The following is a 21051-nucleotide window of genomic DNA, read 5'->3' as shown; positions in this document are numbered from 1 at the left end:
AAACTTTGGATTAAATTATCAAAATAAAGCAAAAGCGAAGTTGAGAAATATGATTGAAATAATGAGCGTCAGTTCAAATACGACGTTTTGCGTTGTAAATCAACGAGTTTTCATGACAACAAAAACTTTAACAAACAATACCACGACAACGCGGGGATCGATATACCTCGATTTTTTAAAATGAACAATCAATGAAAAAGTGTGAAAACACCAACAAAGACATTTTTTCATCTTTTAGTTTTTGTCAAAACTATTACTACCCCATTCATTCCTTCCCTTTCCCACTTTTTGTTGTTTCAACAACGGCCCCTTCAGTCTTTAACATTATAGGAAGTAGTTTTCTGCACACAAAAAAATGGCGGCAATTGTGAAGATTTACGATTACGAAATGGATTTTTTGCAATTTAGCAACCAGGAAGGCGTTGTGTCAGTGTATTACGCGCACTGAATTTTTATTTTGAAATTTGAAGGTAAAAAACTGCGCGCTATGCATGGTAAAATACGGTACAGCAACATTTTGTTTTGAAAGCAATGGTAGGAAAAAAATCTAACCTTTATTTATCTGTCTTAGACCAGAGATTGGGTTCTTGCGGAGCAAAATGTAAATTATAGCTTAATGGCATGGAATTATGTATTAAAAAGTGTAAATTTAACATTTGAAAAGAATTTTAGAATGTATACTGTGTGGGATGTCTGGTTAGTGCAGTGGTTTGCGCATTTCATTAAGGCAACCCGGGTTCAATCCTGGTTCCTGGAAGCATGTAAGTTTGGTTGGTGGTCCCTGTACCGCACAGGGGTTTTCTCAGTGTACTCGGGCTTCCCCTCGCAACTCAAGACCACATCAAAATTGAAAATATTTCAATAACAAATAAAAAGCTGGAAATAGCAGCTATAATTAAAAATACATCCAAACTTTTGTGAGTACCGGTAATTGAGGCAGGAGTGCTGGTACACACTCTGAGTCAACACATAATGCAGCAACAGGCGCGGATGGACCTCATTAACCCTTTGCATGCTGGGAAATTTGTCGTCTGCTAAAATGTTGTCTGCTGAATTTCTAAAATTAGCATTTTCTTTGGGTTTTTTCAAAGAAAACTATCAAAATAGCAAACAGTTTGGATCCTTATGAGACGCCACGTTTTGTGGCGTCTCATCTGGATCCAAACTGTTTGCAAAGGCCTTCAAAATTTGGTTCCAGCACTGAAAGAGTTTACTTCAAAATACACAAACACGTATACTGTGGGTTCTGATGGTGTCTTTCACTGAGAGCAAACTTAATATACATACCTTTTCAAACTTGTATGGCTGTTCTATTTTTAGAGCATGGCGACTGCAACGGTAAGAATATGCTTGTAGAAAGCGTCTTCTTGTTTCTGAGAAAATCTGTTTTGATCTTTTTTAACTTTGGGTTCATTATCCATTCATATGTCAATTTAAAATTGATGATTATTTTTATTTTCTAATGGTTTCTTTTGTTCTGTTCACTTGCACAGGGTCATTAGTTCTGACCTTCCTTATGAAATGATGTTTTCGTAGTGATATGTTGCTTTGAGATACCGTGGTGTAAACACATTTTAAGATTTTTATATTAAGAAATGTAAAAATATTTTCAAATAGAGCATTTGGGTATTAACTAGGGTAAACATTTCTTTTGTTATTTAAAATTAACAAATGTACTTTCTTTAAATCCCTGTCAGTACAAGTAAGCAAATGCAACTACAATGATATCACAAATGCTTTTCTTCAGACTTACTATTTTCTTTCGAGACAATCAGCTATTAACTAGCAATGTTGGCAAATCTAAAGAATTATCAACAAAATTACTCAATTGATATCTACATGCACATGTATTTATTTTAAATAGGGCAATAAAAGTTCGCCATTATAGGTAATCCGTTGCTTAAGTCACTGACATTAGAGCAGGAATTTCTCAAATGAGGCTTTTTAATTATTACCTTAGATTTTTACCTTGATATTTATAATCTGCATCTTCTGCATAGTATATGAGTAGACTGACAAACCATCTTTTGGTGCTTTCACTTTCTGCTGTTAATTTAGAGTACCTTTATAATTGTCTGCTGTTTTAAGAGTGGTTATGTTATTTTCTTCAGGGGTTGCATTCAAAAAATATTCTCAGTTGTTCTTTTACTAGTAAATATTCAATTGATGTATATTTAAAACTTTAAAGTTAAATTTCTGTGTCCCTCTCTTAAGATGTTTTTGAAAACTTGTATATGCTCGTTTAAAAAATTATGCATGTTATGAGAACACCTGTAGTGGGCCAGCGTTAAGGGGTAGGCCTTGAAGAGAACTATGTCGGCTCATTATAACTCCATAACTCCCAACAGTTTTAATTGGATCATCACAAAACTTGATAATTATTGTGAGCATAATATCTCGGCCAAGTTTGATTACCTACCTGATTTCCTAAAGCAATAATTATAATGGACCGTGAATTATAATTCAAATGGTTAAATTAACTTTGTCGGCTCATTATATCTCCAACAGTTTAAACTGGATCATCATGAAACTTTTTAATTTGTGTGAGCATAATATCTCCGCCAAGTTTGATGACCAATCTGATTTCCTAAAGCACTTATTATAATGGACCTTGAAGTCTTAATAAAATGGTCAAATTAACCTTGAACACTTTCTAAGTTAAAATCGGATCAACCTGTAACTTGATGATAAGCTTCTGGGGCATATAATCATGTCCAAGATTTTACCAGTTAGATCTCTTAAATCTTCTCTGAATTATGTCCCATGAATTATAAACAAGACTAGGCAAGTTAATCTTGTCCACACTTGAATTCAACTAATAGCAGTTTTAAAGGAATCATCTTAACATTAGTTAGTTGGGAGCTTCAAATCTCGGCCAAATATGATATTCAAATTAACCCTTTACCACTTAGATACATATTTTGACGCACATGTGTCTCTTAGAAAGTTACATATTGTACTATATTCAAGTTTTAAAGGCTTTATTTCCATTCCTTTGCTACTGATGAGCAGCAAGGCATAAAACCTGAACAGACTGCAAGTTACTCGCAGGCTGTTCTGGTTTAATGCTGGTTGCAAAAGCCATTTTCAATTTGCTTCTGAGTAACTGGGTAACTGAGAATGGGTGAAGTCAGCTTGGCAAGAATTTTGGGTAACTGAGAATGCGTGAAGCCAGCTTGGCAAGATTTTAGGGTAACTGAAAATGGGTGAAGTCAGCTTGGCAACATTTGAGGGTAACTAAAAATGGGTGAAGTCAGCTTGGCAAGATTTGAGGGTAACTGAGAATGGTAGAAGTCAGCTTGGAAACATTTGAGGGTAGCTGGGAATGGTGAAGTCCGCTTGGCAAGATTTGAGGGTAACTGGGAATAAGTGAAGTCAGATTGGGAAGATTTGAGAGTAACTGAGAGTGGGTGATTAAGTCAGCTTGGCAAGATTTGAGGGTAACTGGGAATGAATGAAGTCAGCTTGGCAAGATTTTAGGATACTGGGAATGGGTGAAGTCAGCTTGGCAAGATTTTAGGGTAACTGGGAATGGGTGAAGTCAGCTTGGCAAGATTTTAGGGTAACTGGGAATGGGTGAAGTCAGCTTGGCAAGATTTTAGGGTAACTGGGAATGGATGAAGTCAGCTTGGCAAGATTTTAGGGTAACTGGGAATGGGTGAAGTCAGCTTGGCAAGATTTTAGGGTAACTGAAAATGGGTGATTAAGTCAGCTTGGCAATATTTGAGGGTAACTGGGAATGGGTGATTAAGTCAGCTTGGCAAGATTTTTGGGTAACTGTGAATGGGTGAAGTCAGCTTGGCAATATTTGAGGGTAACTGAGTGTGGGTGAAGTCAGCTTGGCAAGATTTTTGGGTGACTGGGAATGGGTGAAGTCAGCTTGGCAAGATTTGAGGGTAACTGAGTGTGGGTGAAGTCAGCTTGGCAAGATTTTGGGGTAACTGGGAATGGGTGAAGTCAGCTTGGCAAGATTTTTGGGTAACTGAAAATGGGTGAAGTCAGCTTGGCAAGATTTTAGGGTAACTGGGAATGGGTGAAGTCAGCTTGGCAATATTTGAGGGTAACTGAGAATTGGTGAAGTCAGCTTGTCAAGATTTTTGAGTAACTCAGGGAATGGTGAAGTCCGCTTGGCAAGATTTGAGAGTAACTGAAAATGGGTGAAGTCAGCTTGACAAGATTTTAGGGTAACTAAAAATGGGTGAAGTCAGCTTGACAAGATTTAAGGGTTACTGAAAATGGGTAAAGTCAGCTTGGCAAGATTTGAGGGTAACTTAGAATTGTTGAAGTCAGCTTGGCAAGATTTGAGGGTAACTAAGAATGGAATCAGCTTGGCAAGATTTGAGGGTAAATGAGAATGGGTGAAGTCAGCTTGGCAAGATTTAAGGGTTACTGAAAATGGGTGAAGTCAGCTTGGCAAGATTTGAGGGTAACTTAGAATTGTTGAAGTCAGCTTGGCAAGATTTGAGGGTAACTTAGAATTGTTGAAGTCAGCTTGGCAAGATTTGAGGGTAACTAAGAATGGAATCAGCTTGGCAAGATTTGAGGGTAAATGAGAATGGGTGAAGTTAGCTTGGCAAGATTTTAGGGTACATGTAACTGGGAATAGGTGAAGTCAGCAAAGAGGCCAACTGGGGATGAGAGGGCCAGCTAAGAGACAGAGTGGGTAGAGCCAGCATAGATGGTTTGGCCAGAATCTATAGTGGGTAACTGGGAGTGGAGGTAGAAGTTATCTTGGAGTGTGGGTAGAGTGTAAACTGGGAGTGGGTGAGACCTATCAAAAGAGTCAAGATGCAGCATTTGAATGTTGTGCTCTAGGTTTAAAAAAAAACGAAGTAACATTAGGAGAGATCATGTTTCTGTCTGCTTGTAGTTTATTCAAATTTCTAGGGTTAGTTTTTTCACCTTTCAGTTAGATAGTGTTTGCTTACAGCTTTTCAAATACCAGTTAATTGTCCTCTCTTTCTATTTGGTAATATTTCTTAGTTTTCAACAACCTTAAACTCTTCGATGAATATAAATATATTAAAAAATGTGTAAAAATAATATAGTCTGAAATGACTTGATTGTAAAAATGGTATAGTTTATTTGAAATATTTCATAAATTGCACAGTTTTTAAGAAGCTTTGTTATCAATGTGAAAAATCAACATTTCTTAAATTTTGAAGAAATTAAGTGTTTTCTTAGCAAAGGGATTTTTATATAACAGGTACCGTTATTTAAACGTTTGTACCAAATCTTCTACGTATTATTTTATCCTTAATCTTTATAAAAATTGTTATTTCACATTATTTTATTTTCTATCAACAATCAAGAAAATGAAATATAATTTTAAACTGAAATAAACAAAATATATGTCAATAAATAGGACAAATTATTTATGTATTTCAGACAACAAAATGGAAAAGTGGAGGGAAGTTCTGCGCCAAAACCTCTAGACAACCTGAATTGTGTGGCACCAGAGAAACAGGTAATGTAATGGAGGTGAAGCCATATTGGTACATTTAACATGGCCGGCCATAAAAACTTTAACCCTTTCCCACTCAGAGGCAGACTGGAAATGGCTATGTGAAAACAGCATAAAACCAGAACAGCCAGCGAGCAACTCGCAGTATGTTGAGGTTTTATGCTGTTTGCTGCTCATCAGTATCTAAGGTTTGAAGATGAAGCCTTAAAAATCTAGTAAAAAAGGTCTGACTTTAATTTATTTTGATTTTCTAAGAGACTACAAACGGGTCAAAGTGTGTCCCTGAGAGGTTGAGGGTTAACCAAACAATTGGCCCCTGAGTAATTCCAGTTGAAATGAATTTACGTTGGCCGAACATATGATAAACGGAAACCTAAAATGTGTACCTGGTTAATAATGATAATGATATCACCCTGATTTATCTGTCAGTATAGACAACATGCTTTGTTTTAAGTTCAGAAACAGGTTAATGATAAAAATACTGGAAATTAATGGGTTAGTTGCCTTGGCCAGGAAAGCTAAACTTTGGTTTTATGTCTGTTACTTATAGATAAAATTGAAATGTTTATAATTGGAACGGACATAATTTTGAATCTTTGTTTATCTGTCCTGACAACTTCTCAAGACTTGTATGAAAGTTCTTCAGTATGTAAAAACACACATGTTGCTAAATGTTTTCTGTACCCAATTAGATATTAATTGGGGAAAACTGGAAATTTAGGTTTCCAGATATAAAAAAATGTGTTTATTAAATTGATTGACTAGATCAAATGGTTTCATTTCTAAGTTAGATCTGATTGCATTTAGTGTGTTGTTGTATTTTGGTACAAAGCCATGCAATCTTAGGCTGTCATCCAACAAAGTTGATAAGGAGTCTAGGCTTTCAAAAGGTGGGAAACTAATTACTGGAACAGTTATTGAACCCACTTTGTTAATAGATTAATGCATATGCATGTGATTGAAAGTTTGTTTTGCTTAAATGGACAATGCCTCTAATTTGCTGATAATATAAGATAAAAACTTTCTTCTTTGAACGATGCTTCAAGAGATTTGCACAATTAATGGCGGTCATTGAATATCATTTTGTCCTTTATTCCATTTACAAATGGTTAATGTTTTTGCGATATTAAAGAAAATTTATGCCAAAATATATTAAAACTTGCTTAGAAAATAACTTCTTTTTTTTTACTTTATCGCAGCTGATTTTAAAATGGTTGTGATCTGTTGAAATAAATGGCTGCATGTTTCTGGGACAGTTTCCTTTACTATGGCTTAATAAGAAAGAAAATGTGATGAACACTCCAGAAACACTCTAGAACTTGTGTTTTCTGTCTAGCCAATCAAGAACAAATTTTATATCTGTGTTCCATTCACTTTATAATACAGCCACTTGTAAAAGACCGGCGAAATATTGAGCAGCTCGAGATGGCACTAAAGGTGCACAGTCTCAATGACCTCTTGACCTGCCAGGAGGCCCAGTTCAGGGGCCATGAAGCCCAATTAAGGGGCCATGCTCTACCTAGGGCTTGTCCACCCCAACCCCATAGCAACGACGTAAGATTTGTCTTGTGTCTCCCCTAAGGGTGTTGTATATCTCACAGTATAGCATGATAATGTCGTAACCTTTTTTTTATAGACGAAAAATGTCTTTTTCAATATGTTGAGGTTGTTGTTGTTTTTTTTGCTTGTTTTTGTTGCTTCCTTGGTGATTTTAACAAACGTTCTTGTACAAACGACTCTTGAATCACCAGGGATTGATTTTGTTAAAAGAAACACTAATTTTAGGGTTGACAAGGAAGCTGACTCAATGGTAAAATGCTTTCAAAAGAATGTACTTTATCAACTATAATTAGGTTTGAATGAAACTACCATTTGTGCATGCAATCATAAGTTGTCTGTAACATACGGCTAAAGATGGGTTTTTCCAAACATGGGAAAATCTGGATTACAGCTATTGCACAGCTTATAATAGTATTTTAACCCATTTATGCCTAGTGGACTCTCTCATCCTTCTAAATTGGATCAATTTATTTCCAAAATTAGGGATGTCAAGTATATTTATGTCTATTTTAAGAATATTTCATAAAGAAATTCATTTAAGCAAACAGCGCAGACCCAGATGAGACGCCGCATTATGCGGCGTCTCATCTGGGTCTACGCTGTTTGCAATGTCCTTTTTTCAGGACGCTAGGCATATATGGGTTAATATATAAAGACTACATAAACTTAAGGATTTCAAATGTTTGCCTTATGCGGATATTGAGTTTGGGATAATCTCATTTATCAAATGAGCAATTAAAGACTTTTATATGTGCAGTGCTCTGTGAAAAAGGGGTTTAATGCATGTGTGAAAAGTGTTGTCCCAAATATTTTTTCAATCAGTTTGCACTGGCTAATCAGGGACAAAACTTTCCGCTTGTATGATATTTTTGTTTTTTAAGAAAAATTGTTATTAGCAAAAATATAGTTTAGGCGGAAAGTGTTGTCACTATTTAGCCATTAAAACCCTTTTTCATAGAGCACTACCCATATGTATTTTATGATTGTTTTATCCCACCGTTAGGCGAACATTGCCGAAATTAACACTCATGGTATAAACTAATATTGTTTTATCTGTATTTAACGCTATCCTAGTATTCTATATACCTTTTTGTGGGGGTCCAAATTGTTTGTTATTTATTTATGCACAAATGTGTGTTAATTAAGTCAAATTAGCAATTTAAGAATTTTATTAGGTATTTCAACTGAAAAAAAGACATTTTTCAAGCAATGTTGACTAGTTTATCTTTTATATAATGGAATGTATGTTTACTATGTTTCTCATATCCATCTAATTACAAGTATATTCAAGCTAAATAAACAATTTTCTCTCTTTTTCTTGGGAAATATTTTGCTTTTGAGCTCTTTCTATTTGTTGACATTCAAATGTATGTAAAAGAAAATCCAGTTCAACATCTTAAATCATTTTTGTTTTGCACTGTTATATATTGTTTGTTTTTTCTGTTCACATATTTTGCATTTTCACTTGTTTATTGCTTTATTTTACACCATTTTCTTTGTAAGGCCAGCATTTTTATTATTTTTTTACGGGAAATTTTTCAAAAAAATTGAGTCGGGGGGGGGGGGGGGGATAAATAAAAATAAAAGCATGAAAAGTGAGCAGTCTACCCAAAAAATAAAAATTAAAATGTCTAAACCGATATTTTTTTTTTTTTGAAAATTTAAAATTCAGCCAATTTAACCTTATGTATACTTGCATTAACCTTTAAGTTTTTTGTATCTCATAACACTGTTGTAGAAGCTTTTTATAATAATAGTAAACATATTTTTATGTACATTTATAGGTAAAAGCACCTTTCGCATGTATTATACGATATTGCTTCAATAGAGACTATTAAACACGCCAGGTGTGTAGTGTATTATAGTGATCGTTAAAATTTTGTTTAGTGTACATCATATGTATGTTTATAACAAATATAGCACGCATTTGACTTAAATAAAAAAGACTTGAACACTTTTTACATTGTTTAATAGCTTTAAATAACAACCAACTTTGTAACTTTCATCCATGGGTGGAATATGCACACTAAAAAAACTCTTTAATATACAACAGACTTGCTTTATATCATGATGATTTGTATCAATCATGAGAAAAAAATGAGCCATGTAACCGGAAATAGGACCTTAGGGCGATTGCGACTATTTTGGCTCCAAAAGAGCAGTCTGATCAGGATCCAAACTGTTCAACATAATTATCATTCAGTCAGTACTTCTAATGATGTTAAGCGAACACTTTGGATCCTGATCAGACTGCGCTTGAATTGATCTTGATCCAAACTTTGTGTTGTTAAAGTTCTAGGACCGGTACATAAAATGTGAATATTTCATTTAAGAAACTGAGAGTTATAGACTCATAAAAACATGTGCTGAATTTCATTTTATATTCAGAGAGAGAGTTATAGTGTTTATATATGTAAAGTAAACACAAGAGGCATGACTACAATATTTGGTGTGTAACATCGTTATGAGGTTCTCTTTGAAGTTTGTTAAAATCATGCAGAAAATTTGCCCTTCCTAGGGGTTACTGTTTGCTTATAAATATAAATAATATAATCATTCTCTGAAATCGCAAGGCCCATTGGTTTGTTACGTTGCATGCCAACCATATAGTGGTTCTTTGCTAAGTTTCCTCAAAGCATGTCTCCGTGGTCAAAACTGTTTGCGCTTCAGGGGTCAACTGATTTATATAGATTTATGTATTTGATAATCCCTAACAACACAGACACGCAAGGCTCAGGGGTTCAATATTTGGTGTGTAACATGTTAGTGTTTTCTTCTTCTAGGTGTGATCAAATCATACATTTGGAGTTAAAAATAACCGGTCCTTGTTTCACATGCTTAATATTTACTTATATAATAAAGAGTTAAACAATCTTATTCTCTCAAAACGCATGGTGATAATTATTTTGTATGTGACATTGTATGGTGGTAATCTTCGTAGTTTTTGTATCATGTCCATTGGCTTCACATTAGCCCCAACAAAATATTGAGGTTAAAGACACAATATACCTAAAAACCTAGATTTATTTCATTGAACATTTTCTTAAGTGAAAGCCGTATAAAGAATTAAATAGTACATGTAGCAAGGATTTAAATTGTTCTAGTAGAATTACTCTGCTGACTGTAACAACTTTTGAACTATGTAATTGTATATTTTTAAAATAGTGTTTTATTTTAATTATTTTGTAAAAGACTCACAGTATTTTCAAAATAAAATGGTGTTAACTTTTGCACATATTATTTTGTTCCTCTCTTATTCACAGTTTAAGTTCAAATGAAAATTTCTATGGAATGTGTTGTCTGTATTATTTTATGGAGAAACAGCAATGACATTTTCTTGGATAAATAATAAACAGAGAGAGCTATATAAATGTGAAGATAATAATAACCCTTGGAGCAAATACATAGAGCCAATTGAGCACATTTATCAACAGAGCCTTAGGTGTGATAAATTTACTTGCATTCCTTGCAGTACAAATCCTGCAGTATGAAAACATTATGTACAGTTGATGGAACATCATATTTCGGCTAAATAATAACTCATTTTTGAAAAATACATTAAGATGTATTTCTGATTTACAAAACTGATCAAATAATTAAGAAATAAATTCCATTTACTTTTGCATGACATTTTGAAAGTCAAAACTTTGGTTTCGTCTGTAGAAATTCAATAAAATGAACTGATCCAAACAAAGGGACGTTACTTGGTCAAAAGGTACGGGACAAATGGTTAATGGTAAAAATGTTGATATAAATAAAACAACACTTTCGGCAATCTGCGCAATTTTTTTTTCTAGATGTGGATAAAATACCTGGTCGGCGGTTGAAATGTAAAAAAAAAAAACGAAAGTGACTTTTATTTTTATTTGTATTTATAGAAAAATAGGGTCGGGCGCTTCCGTAAAACAAATAATAAAAAAATGCTGGCCTAAATGGTCAATAAATTATGTTGGCTAAAATTTGCTGCAGAAATTTACCAGACTCATCTTTTCATCAATTTAACCCTTAACCTCTTAGATATGTTTTGACGCATTTGTAGTCCTTAGAAAGTTAATTTAATTAAACACCTTTCTGACTGTATACAAGTTTGAAGGCCTCATTTCCAACTCTTGGATACTCTTCAGCAGCAAATAGCATAAAACCTGAACAGACTGTGAGTTACTTGCAGGCTGTTCTGGTTTTATGCTGTTTGTACATAGCCATTTTCACTCTGCTTCTCAGCAGGAAAGGGTTAAGGCAATTTATATTTATTGATATATGACTTATAAGGTTAAAATAAATGTCAAAAACATGTTTTTTAATTTGATTAATGGTCTGTATCACTGTCTGATAAATGATTGTTTATTACAATGAATTATGGCAATAGTCTGATAAGTAATTTCTTTTTTTTGTTGAACGCAGCTATTTTGAGAATTAAGTGCAATCCAGTTTATATTGTAAGGGAAGTAACCTACCATTATAATGATGGTAAATTCTAACTCTTCACTAGGTTAACTCCCTTGTTTGCAGTTGAAAAAATATGGAATTGCTATCTTGTTCGCTGAGAACCAGATGGGCTTATAAGGCCAAAAAGACCTCTTGGCTTTCAAGGGACACAAGTTTTTAGTTTTGAGAAATAGTTAGTTTGGTTCAGGTTGGGTGTGAAATTATTTTGTCTGCTTAAAGGTACGTGTTCACAGATTTTCACTTTTTTTGTAATGCTTGTCATTTATAAATGCAAACGTTGGTTCAAAATAGCTGCAGTGTAAGAATTTATGAAAGAAAAACTTTTTTTAACCCCACCAGGGCTTGAACCACTGACCTTTGGATTAAAAAGATATCGTCTTTTTAACACTCAGCCATGCGGGATGTTATTTTTCTTGAAGCATTTTATACTTAATATAAACAAACCACGTACTGTCACAAAATGTATATAAAACAACAGAAGCTCTCTTAATTATTAAATTGTTAAATGATTGTAAAGCTTTAAAAAAAATCTAATGATTAATACTCATCAACACAAATGTTTTTTCAGTATGAATCTACATAATTGGTGTTTATATGCTGCCTGATGTAAAGTATACGTTTATATTTTTTCAATCTGTTAGAAAAGTTGGCAAATCAGGGCTTTTTTTCCTTCTTTGGGACCTGCAGAAAATCGGTCCTTTCCACTGGGATTTTGTGTCCCCTCAGCAGGTAAATTTCCCCCCAGACTCTATTTCCCGCCCCCCCCTCAAAAAAACATTTTTTATATTTTTATTTATTTTAACTTTAAATACATAAGTTAACATGATCCAGTGTAGAAAATATAACATATTGACTAATTAAATATCTGTTGCCTTGAATTTGTTTTAAAAACAGCAAAATATGTTGAATTGATTATTTAAGACTTTCCTTATTTTCCCCAAAATCCGGCGTTTCGCGTGATTATTTTCCCCCAAAATCCGGATTTAGTGCGATTTTTTTTCCCCTCAAAAAAGGCCAGGCCCTTTCCCCAAAATCAGATAAAAACCCTGCAAATTGTCATGTTTACAAACTTTGAATACGTACCTTAAAACATTAATTAAAGCTGTTACATGATCCAACCCCAATATGTTGTCATGAACATGATGCCTATTATCCAATTGTTTGTGATACTTTAAATATATTGTAGACAGCATACTGTCTTATAAAGGCATGGTGAGTGTAATGCACATTTCACTAGAGAATATAACGAGAGAGTTTTCTAAAAAAAAATCTTACCAGTATATGTACATTGTATGTAAGACTTGATTAGCATTTGTGTGCATTTCATCAAGGTATGAACTCCCTGGAAAATAATGCCTAATTGTGTTAAATATGCATAAATTAGGCATGATTTTTCTGACAGTTCATTCACCAATGAAATGTGACAATATTATTGAATTCCTGTAATTGCAATGTAATGTGCATAAAAGATGAGGGTTTTTTTAACTATAAGGTCAGCAATTTAATATTATTTGCTGGTGTACCAATCTAAAAATGTTTCTCTTTCTGTTTTATCTTAATGTTTGAGCAAAACAAGAACGTCATTTCACTATTGACGAATGAGAAGCAACATCATTTTTGGGTTTGCCCAACACAATAACGCCATTTAGCCACTTGATGATAAAAAAGTAGTATGGCCATGAATATTTATGCGCCCCTTCGAAGAAGAGGGGGTATATTGCTTTGCACATGTCGGTCGGTCTGTCTGTCTGTTGGTCCGTCGGTCCTTCCACCAGGTGGTTTCCGGATGATTACTCAAGAACGCTTTTGCGTAGGATCATAAAACTTCATAGGTACATTGATCATGACTCGCAGATGACCCCTATTGATTTTCAGGTCACTAGGTCAAAGGTCAAGGTCATGTGCAGTGACCGGAAATAGTAAAATGGTTTCCGGATGATAACTCAAGAACGCTTAGGTCTAGGATCATGAAACTTGATAGGTAGATTAGTCATGACTCGCAGATGACTCCTATTGATTTTCAGGTCACTGGGTCAAAGGTCAAGGTCACGGTGACCCGAAATAGTAAAATGGTTTCCGGATGATAACTCAAGAATGCTTATGCCTAGGATCATGAAACTTCGTAGGTAGATTGATAATGGCTGGCAGATGACCCCTATTGATTTTGAGGTCACTAGGTCAAAGGTTAAGGTCACGGTGACCCGAAATAGTAAAATGGTTTCCGAATGATAACTCAAGAATGCTTATGCCTAGGATCATGAAACTTCATAGGTACATTGATCATGACTCGCAGATGACCCCTATTGATTATCAGGTCACTAGGTCAAAGGTCAAGGTCACAGTGCCAAAAAACGTATTCACACAATGGCTGTCAAGGTCACTGTGACTCAACTTAGAAAAATGGTTTCCGGATGATAACTCAAGAATGCTTACGCCTAGGATCATGAAACTTGATAGGTAGATTGATCATGACTCGCAGTTGACCCCTATTGATTTTCAGTTCACTATATCAAAGGTCAAGGTCACCGTCACTAGGTCAAGGTCATGGTGACCCGAAATAGTAAAATGGTTTCCGGATGATAACTGACAAGAACGCTTTTGCCTAGGATCATAAAACTTCATAGGTACATTGATCATGACTTGCAGATGACCCCTATCGATTTTGAGGTCACTGGGTCAAAAGTCAACTTCACGGTGACCCAAAATAGTGAAATGGTTTCCAGATGATAACTGAAGAACGCTTATTCCTAGGATCATGAAACTTGATAGGTACATTGATCATGACTGGCAGATGACCCCTATAGATTTTCAGGTCACTAGGTCAAAGGTCAAGGTCACAGTGACAAAAAACATATTCACACAATGGCTGTCACTACAACAGAGAGCTCATATGGGGGGCATGCATGTTTTACAAACAGCCCTTGTTATAAGACAATTTGCATTTATCATGGATTCATCGGGAAAGAAAACACAGGTCATGTGAGCAATTATCCAATCAGAATGCAGCTTTTATTTGAAAATGCAAAATGTTGGTAATTATTCTACACCTGAATCAAGCATTGTAATCCATTGGAATTTGTATATTCAATTAAATTTAAAATAAAAAAGTTTTTGTGAGCATGTATGGGCATACAACATACATACATACATGCCATACGTCCCGGATTGTCCGGGACAGTTCCGGAAATGAAGAACTTGTCCCGCTGTCCCGGAAATCTGTCATATGTCCCGGAATTTACAAAATCCATATATACATGTAACTTATCTTAGGCTTAACTGCACCTCGAATCTGTGTATATCTGCAGCGTCTCCATGACAATGCCTACCCGAATAGGCAGACTACGCTACGTGTCAAAACCGATCAATTAACAGAGTCCTGTTATCATATCGATTGTCTCACGTTCGTGGTCAAACCGAAAAGGCGGCATTGTTTAATGTGGTTGTTAATTGACTTTAATCTACTACGTCATTATTTCACGCTGCGTAAGGGCAAAGGATAGTTGTTCACACATCTGAAGTCCAACATCGCTGAGTACAAAATTTAAAGCAGTTTATGTTCGCACATTTAACTGACAAAGAAGTTGAGTAAAAAAGTAAGCATATAAAAATGTCATCCTCACTAGGTTTATTGTTGTCTTTTTCTAAACCCCCAGTAAACATAACGTTAAAAATAATAAGTGAATTTGAATTGCGTTCACCATGTCAAAACGCCCAGCAGATTCACCGGTCTCAATAACAATAACGCAGTGACGTCACCAATTATGTTAGAACGCTTACACTGAAAACACGTGGCTTGTATCTAGTAACGGAAGAAGTAATGTTTTATCTGACGTTAATAGATCAAGTGTATTTCGGATAGGCTTTCGAACTTTTGCAATTAACGATGCGAAACACACAAAAAAACGTACCAAAAATGCATATGTCCATAAATATCGCAACATTTTATACATGTCCCGGAAAATCAACAAAAGTCCCGGACAATTTAACTCAATGTCCCGGAATTGGTCTGAAAAATTATGGCATGTATGCAAATGAACATTTTCCAAATTTTACATTAGCTTGAGTTTTTTGTAAAGACCATTGGCAAAATCAGATGTGAAAGTTATTCCATAGAGAGACTGTCAGACGTTAGGTATTTAGAAAAACAACATGATTATACCTGTAAACAGCGGACTTATGTTCTTTTTTTTTTTTGCAAATTGATTACAAGATCAGCGCACTTTTCTGTTTTGTTTGTTTTAAGGTTAAGGGCTCTTGACAGCCAATCTAGCAAACACTGGTAAGACACTTGGTGTTAGCCTGGATCTCATGGTATTGGTTAATAGCATTAGCAAAGCTGCATTGTGATAATTTTTTCATTTACCTGCACTCTATATGGTATTTTTAAAACTTGAACATGCTGTGCAATTAATTTATAATAAATTTTTTCGTGTTATGGTGGAAGTTTGAGGACAAACGATTTCTTCAAGTCATGTAATTTCTTACATTGAGCTTCAAAAGTGTTTTAATTTTTTTTTTTAAGTTTGTACAAACATGTGATTATTTTTATGCCCCCCTTCGAAGAAGAGGGGGTATATTGCTTTGCTCATGTCGGTCTGTCGGACGGTCTGTCGGTCGGTCCGTCCACCAGGTGGTTGTCAGACGATAACTCAAGAAGGCTTGGGCCTAGGATCATGAAACTTCATAGGTACATTGATCATGACTTGCAGATGACCCCTATTGATTTTGAGGTCACTAGGTCAAAGGTCAAGGTCACAGTGACCCAAAATAGTAAAATGGTTTCCGGATGATAACTCAAGAACGCAAACGCCTAGGATCATGAAACTTCATAGGTAGATTGATCATGACTTGCAGATGACCCCTATTGATTTTGAGGTCACTAGGTCAAAGGTCAAGGTCATGGTGACCCGAAATAGTAAAATGGTTTTCGGATGATAACTCAAGAACGCATACGCCTAGGATCATGAAACTTCATAGGTAGATTGATCATGACTTGCAGATGACCCCTATTGATTTTGAGGTCACAAGGTCAAAGGTCAAGGTCACGGTGATCAGAAATAGTAAAATGATTTTCGGATGATAACTCAAGAACGGTTTTGCCTAGGATCATGACACTTCATAGGTACATTGATCATGACTCGCAGATGACCCCTATTGATTTTCAGGTCACTAGGTCAAAGGTAAAGGTCACAGTGACAAAAATCGTATTAACACAATGGCTGCCACTACAACGGACAGCCCATATGGAGGGCATGCATGTTTTACAAACAGCCCTTGTTGGATTGGCTTTGGTTTCTGTGGAGCAGAATCTTGTACAAATTGTACCCTCTGAATTGTTTTTGTAATTTATACTGAAAGGCTTATAGAAACAAGAATGAGGATTGTATCATAGGTAAATTGAATAGTACACAATTTGATTTTTATAGTTTAAAAATTAAAGCTTTCATAATTTGTTGGCAATTTGTGAGCTTGATGGTGGTAAGTCGTTTTACGTAAATTACAATAAAATCAACACAGATACGCACTTTGACGCATTTGCAGTACCTTAAATAAAAGAGATTTCTTTCTACTTTCTTACTTTGGTTCAAAATCTTTATCTCAAACCCTAAGAAACTGATAAACAGCAAAAGGCATATAACCTGGCATATAGCCTGAATGGACTGCAAGTTACTGGCTGTCTGTTCTGGTTGTATGCTGGTTGCATTAACCCTTTCAGTGTGGGAACCGAATTTTAAAGGCCTTTGCAAACAGTTTGGATCCAGATGAGACGCCACAGAACGTGGCGTCTCATCTGGATCCAAACTGTTTGCTATTCTGATAATATTCTTTGAAAAAAATCGAAGAAAATGCTAATTTTAGAAATTCAGCAGACGACATTTTAGCAGATGACAAATTTCCAAGCATGCAAAGGGTTAAAGCCATTTTCATTTTGCTTCTGAGCGGAAAAGGTTTAACAATTTAATGTTCTGTAATTTGTTTGTGACTACCAGCTGGAGGGTTCGGCAGCTAGTGACTCTAGCGAGGATGACTGCAACGCTGATGATGACATGGTCAGTTTGACCAATGTTTCTACAGTCCCTGCAGGTGGCAGCGCCAGACACCTCAATCGACGGGAAGCCATGGAGCTGCAAACATTCATGCAGTCGAACCCAGCGCTGAGCAGTCTGAACCAGAAACCGGAGATAAAACTGTTGGAAAACCCGGAGTCGTTGTGTAACAATGGTCAAGAGCATACTTGCGAAAGGAGTGGAGTGTCTGGTGTTTCCATGGCAACAAAGTTGCTAGATGGGGAAAAGTTTCTTATTCCGCAAAACGACATGGATACCATGATGAAAGTCAATATGTGGAATCCCGTCGTGTCGATGGTTCCTTCGATAAGTCGTCACCAGACTTTTCAGAACGTTATGGTGCAGGAACCATTTCGGCGAGGTGAACAAGTAGGATATAATAAAGGTTTTGAAAATAATGTTAATAGGCAGAGTTTTAGTGGTCAGAGATTAGATGTTTTGAATGCAGACAAGAGAGTTAGAATAAGCATCACACGACTTGATAATGCTGTTAGTTTTTGTAGGACCCAGAATGTAAGTAATGGCTCTGCCAAAGTTTTGAGTGGCAAATGTGAGATCAGGGGCAGCAACTCTTCGTACAATAGCAGGTCAAGCAAGGATGAAACTGATTCAGTTTCTAGGTTGGGAGTCTATGAGTCGATATCTTCAGGTCTGAAGCCACCTGTTTATGATCCAATCGGAGACAAAATGAAAAAACCAACAAAATTTTATCAGAAGCTTCCGTTGGCTTTGCCTCAGGTGAGGATCCTGGAAAGGGTGACAAAAGAAAGGTCAAACTCAGCTGTTACAATGTCATCTCACAAGAGGGTGGATTTCGATCTGCCGGGAATCGGGGAGAAGGGAAATGTTGGGCCTGGAATGCAGATACAGTTGTTTGACAGAAATAAGTTGCTCAGTGTTGGTTCATTTAATGTTTGTTTTGATATTCCAAATGAAAATCAGGGACAAGAGGTGGATGAGCAAATGCAAAATGGAAGAGAATTGAGTGAATTACTTGTAAATGACATTAAAGATGCAAATGTTATTGACAACATAGACGAGACTGAAGACATTAGTTCTAAAAATGAATTAGAACAATATGGAATTCCTGAAATTGCTTTAAACAAGGATGAAATCATACAGGATGCAAAAGAAACAAAAGCGGCTATTGGAGCACTAAAAGATATCAGTATGAATGTCGATAAAAAGCAAAAATTGGTGTCAGAAAATCAGAAAAGAAAAGAGTTGAAAAACAAAAATGAAAACCAAGAAAGGAACAGTCATAAGAAACCCTCGGTTGCATCAGGGGTATGTTGGTATTTTGCTGACCACTTTGGAATGTTTTGTGACTATTTCCCTCAACCAAATGGAATCCACTGTGTGGAAATTTAACCAATAACAAACACATGGGATCTTTTAGTAGGGCCAAACAAAAATGATGTTGTATTTCTTGTACGAAAGGTATTTGGTAGTGATTGTAAACTGTTTCCTGTTTGACATCTATTCAGCATTTACATGTACAATTTACCATTTCGCAATGATTAATGGTGGCCAGAAACAAAGGGTCAATTGGATTACTGGAACCACGGCACGGTCTTTGCTTGGCCTTTAAAGTAACATACAAAGTTAATCTTGAATGGTTCTAAACTTTGTAGTTTTACCTCCACTGCATGGTTTTCCTCTTCAATTTACACAAATAATTAACAGAGTTAGTGTGATATCTATGCAATAAACCTCCCAATGATTATGTGTTTCATTCATCCTTTCTTAATTAAAACACCTACATATTTGTTTGAACCTCTACAGTTTTCTAACATGGTCAATGTGTGCAACTTTTTCTTCACGTTCATGGTTTTGTTCATGTGACTATTAATGAATACCTTAGTAAATGTTCTGGGAAAAGCTAGGAAAACCTCCATATATATATACATTATTTTCCATGATCTTTCCCTACATGCATTTGTAATTGTGTTTATTCATTTTGTATTTGATAGGTTAGCTTATTACAGCTTACAGGAATCTCTGTGTTGTTGGTAACTGGGTATTTTTTACGGGGATATTCTTTGTAGTTTTCCTGGTAAGATATACAGTATCTAAAAGCTGTTATTAGTGTTATGATTTTAAAGCTGTTATTTATATACTATTATTATTTTAAAGGTGTTTTGACAGTTTTGTTCTTGTTTGGAAGATTCAAAATCCAATAATTATAGGTTATTAGACGTTTCACTGTACAATACGGAGATATATTTGGACGACCATACAGTTTGACGTCATATTGGACGAGCCGATAGGCGAGTCCAATATGACTTCAAACTGTGTGCGAGTCCAAATATATCCCGTATTGTACAGTTTAAACGTCTAATAAGCTTTTTATTCTATATCCCTTTCTTTAGCTCTTTGTTTCATTTTAATTTTGATTTTAAAATGCTTTAATTGCATCTATGCTATTTTCAAGACAAGCGCCCGTGCGAGTCGATTATAGTACATTCGGATACTTTTTCTCGGTAACGGCTTTTATCGTTATAAAACAATTGCTTAGTGCACTTGTACTCAACTGTCCAATATGGAAAAATTACAGACTTTTTGGATCCAATACCGGAATATATTGGACGGTCACGTGGTACATATGAAGAATGCCGATTGGATGAATTTATTGGATATAGAATAAAAAGCAAATAGTAGCATACACCAAGAAGAAATATAAGTAACAGCTCTAAACCATCGTGTTATTCACACCTTTTGCTTACCCAAAATCTAAGTTTTAAAGATTTAGTGCAATTGTGTTAGGCAAAAGAAAAAAATGTGTGTGTTTTATGGACACATCAAGTAATTTTTACCAGATTCAAACTGTTGTTTTTAATCTGAGTATCGTAAAAAATTTATAATTAGGTATATGAAATCACGCAGGAATGGCCTAGGTGATTAAAACCTATTTTCATAAACTACAGTCCACTCTCGTTATCTCGAAGTTGACGGGAACAAGAAAAAATATCGAGATAATGAGAGTTCGAGATATCCGATAAGGCGTTTTTTTTAAAGAAAAAATGAGATGAAAATTTACCTTGTCTTTAACATCTAAATACCTGCTAAGTGGTCTAAGCCGTCACCGTGTGGCATAATACACGCGTTTAATGACGTTTTAAGTATTACAGAATTGCATGAACACCTACGGTTGTAATTTTTCTAAACTGTCTTTCGGCCTTAAACAATTAGTCTTTCGGCCTTTTGGCCGGCTGTGCATTAATTTCAGTTAATTGATGTTAAAGTGACAGGTTTACTCAAGTGTTAATGGCTAACGACATTACACACGTGTGATCATTGATGCAATCAACGGATCAATTTCCTACCGCACAGTACCGGGAGCAGCCGGGCGAAGCGGGACGGAGAAGTATCAAAGAAAAAATGTCTGCCCTTTTGCTGACACTGGGACAGTTATTCGCACTTCGAGATAAATCACAGTAAATACATGTAAAATCGGGACTCTGGACAAAATTTTATATTGACATATCGAATTATTCGACATAACAAAAATCG

At 35.4% G+C, this 21051-nt stretch overlaps 2 protein-coding genes across 9 annotated transcripts in view; one reads left to right on the top strand and one right to left on the bottom strand.

The window, feature by feature from the left end:
- LOC127839058 (uncharacterized) overlaps nt 1-21051 on the bottom strand; it is a 311917-nt gene that overhangs the window by 138172 nt on the left and 152694 nt on the right. The window lies entirely within an intron of this gene.
- The window catches only part of LOC127839052 (uncharacterized), a 63913-nt gene that overhangs the window by 31761 nt on the left and 11101 nt on the right, over nt 1-21051 (top strand). For 2 of the 7 annotated variants that reach the window (XM_052367211.1, XM_052367218.1), the window contains exons 3-6: nt 1321-1338; nt 1865-1888; nt 5389-5467; nt 6851-7018. In XM_052367211.1, coding sequence (XP_052223171.1) covers nt 1321-1338; nt 1865-1888; nt 5389-5467; nt 6851-7018 — 289 coding nt within the window. The remainder of the gene's footprint in view (nt 1-1320; nt 1339-1864; nt 1889-5388; nt 5468-6850; nt 7019-21051) is intronic. The other 5 variants (XM_052367212.1, XM_052367214.1, XM_052367213.1 and 2 more) reach the window with 5 other exon arrangements.

This window comes from Dreissena polymorpha, chromosome 7, assembly GCF_020536995.1.
Source record: "Dreissena polymorpha isolate Duluth1 chromosome 7, UMN_Dpol_1.0, whole genome shotgun sequence".
NCBI lineage: Eukaryota > Metazoa > Mollusca > Bivalvia > Myida > Dreissenidae > Dreissena > Dreissena polymorpha.
Note: the sequence above shows the minus strand (reverse complement) of the source record. Positions and strands in the feature narration are given on the sequence as shown.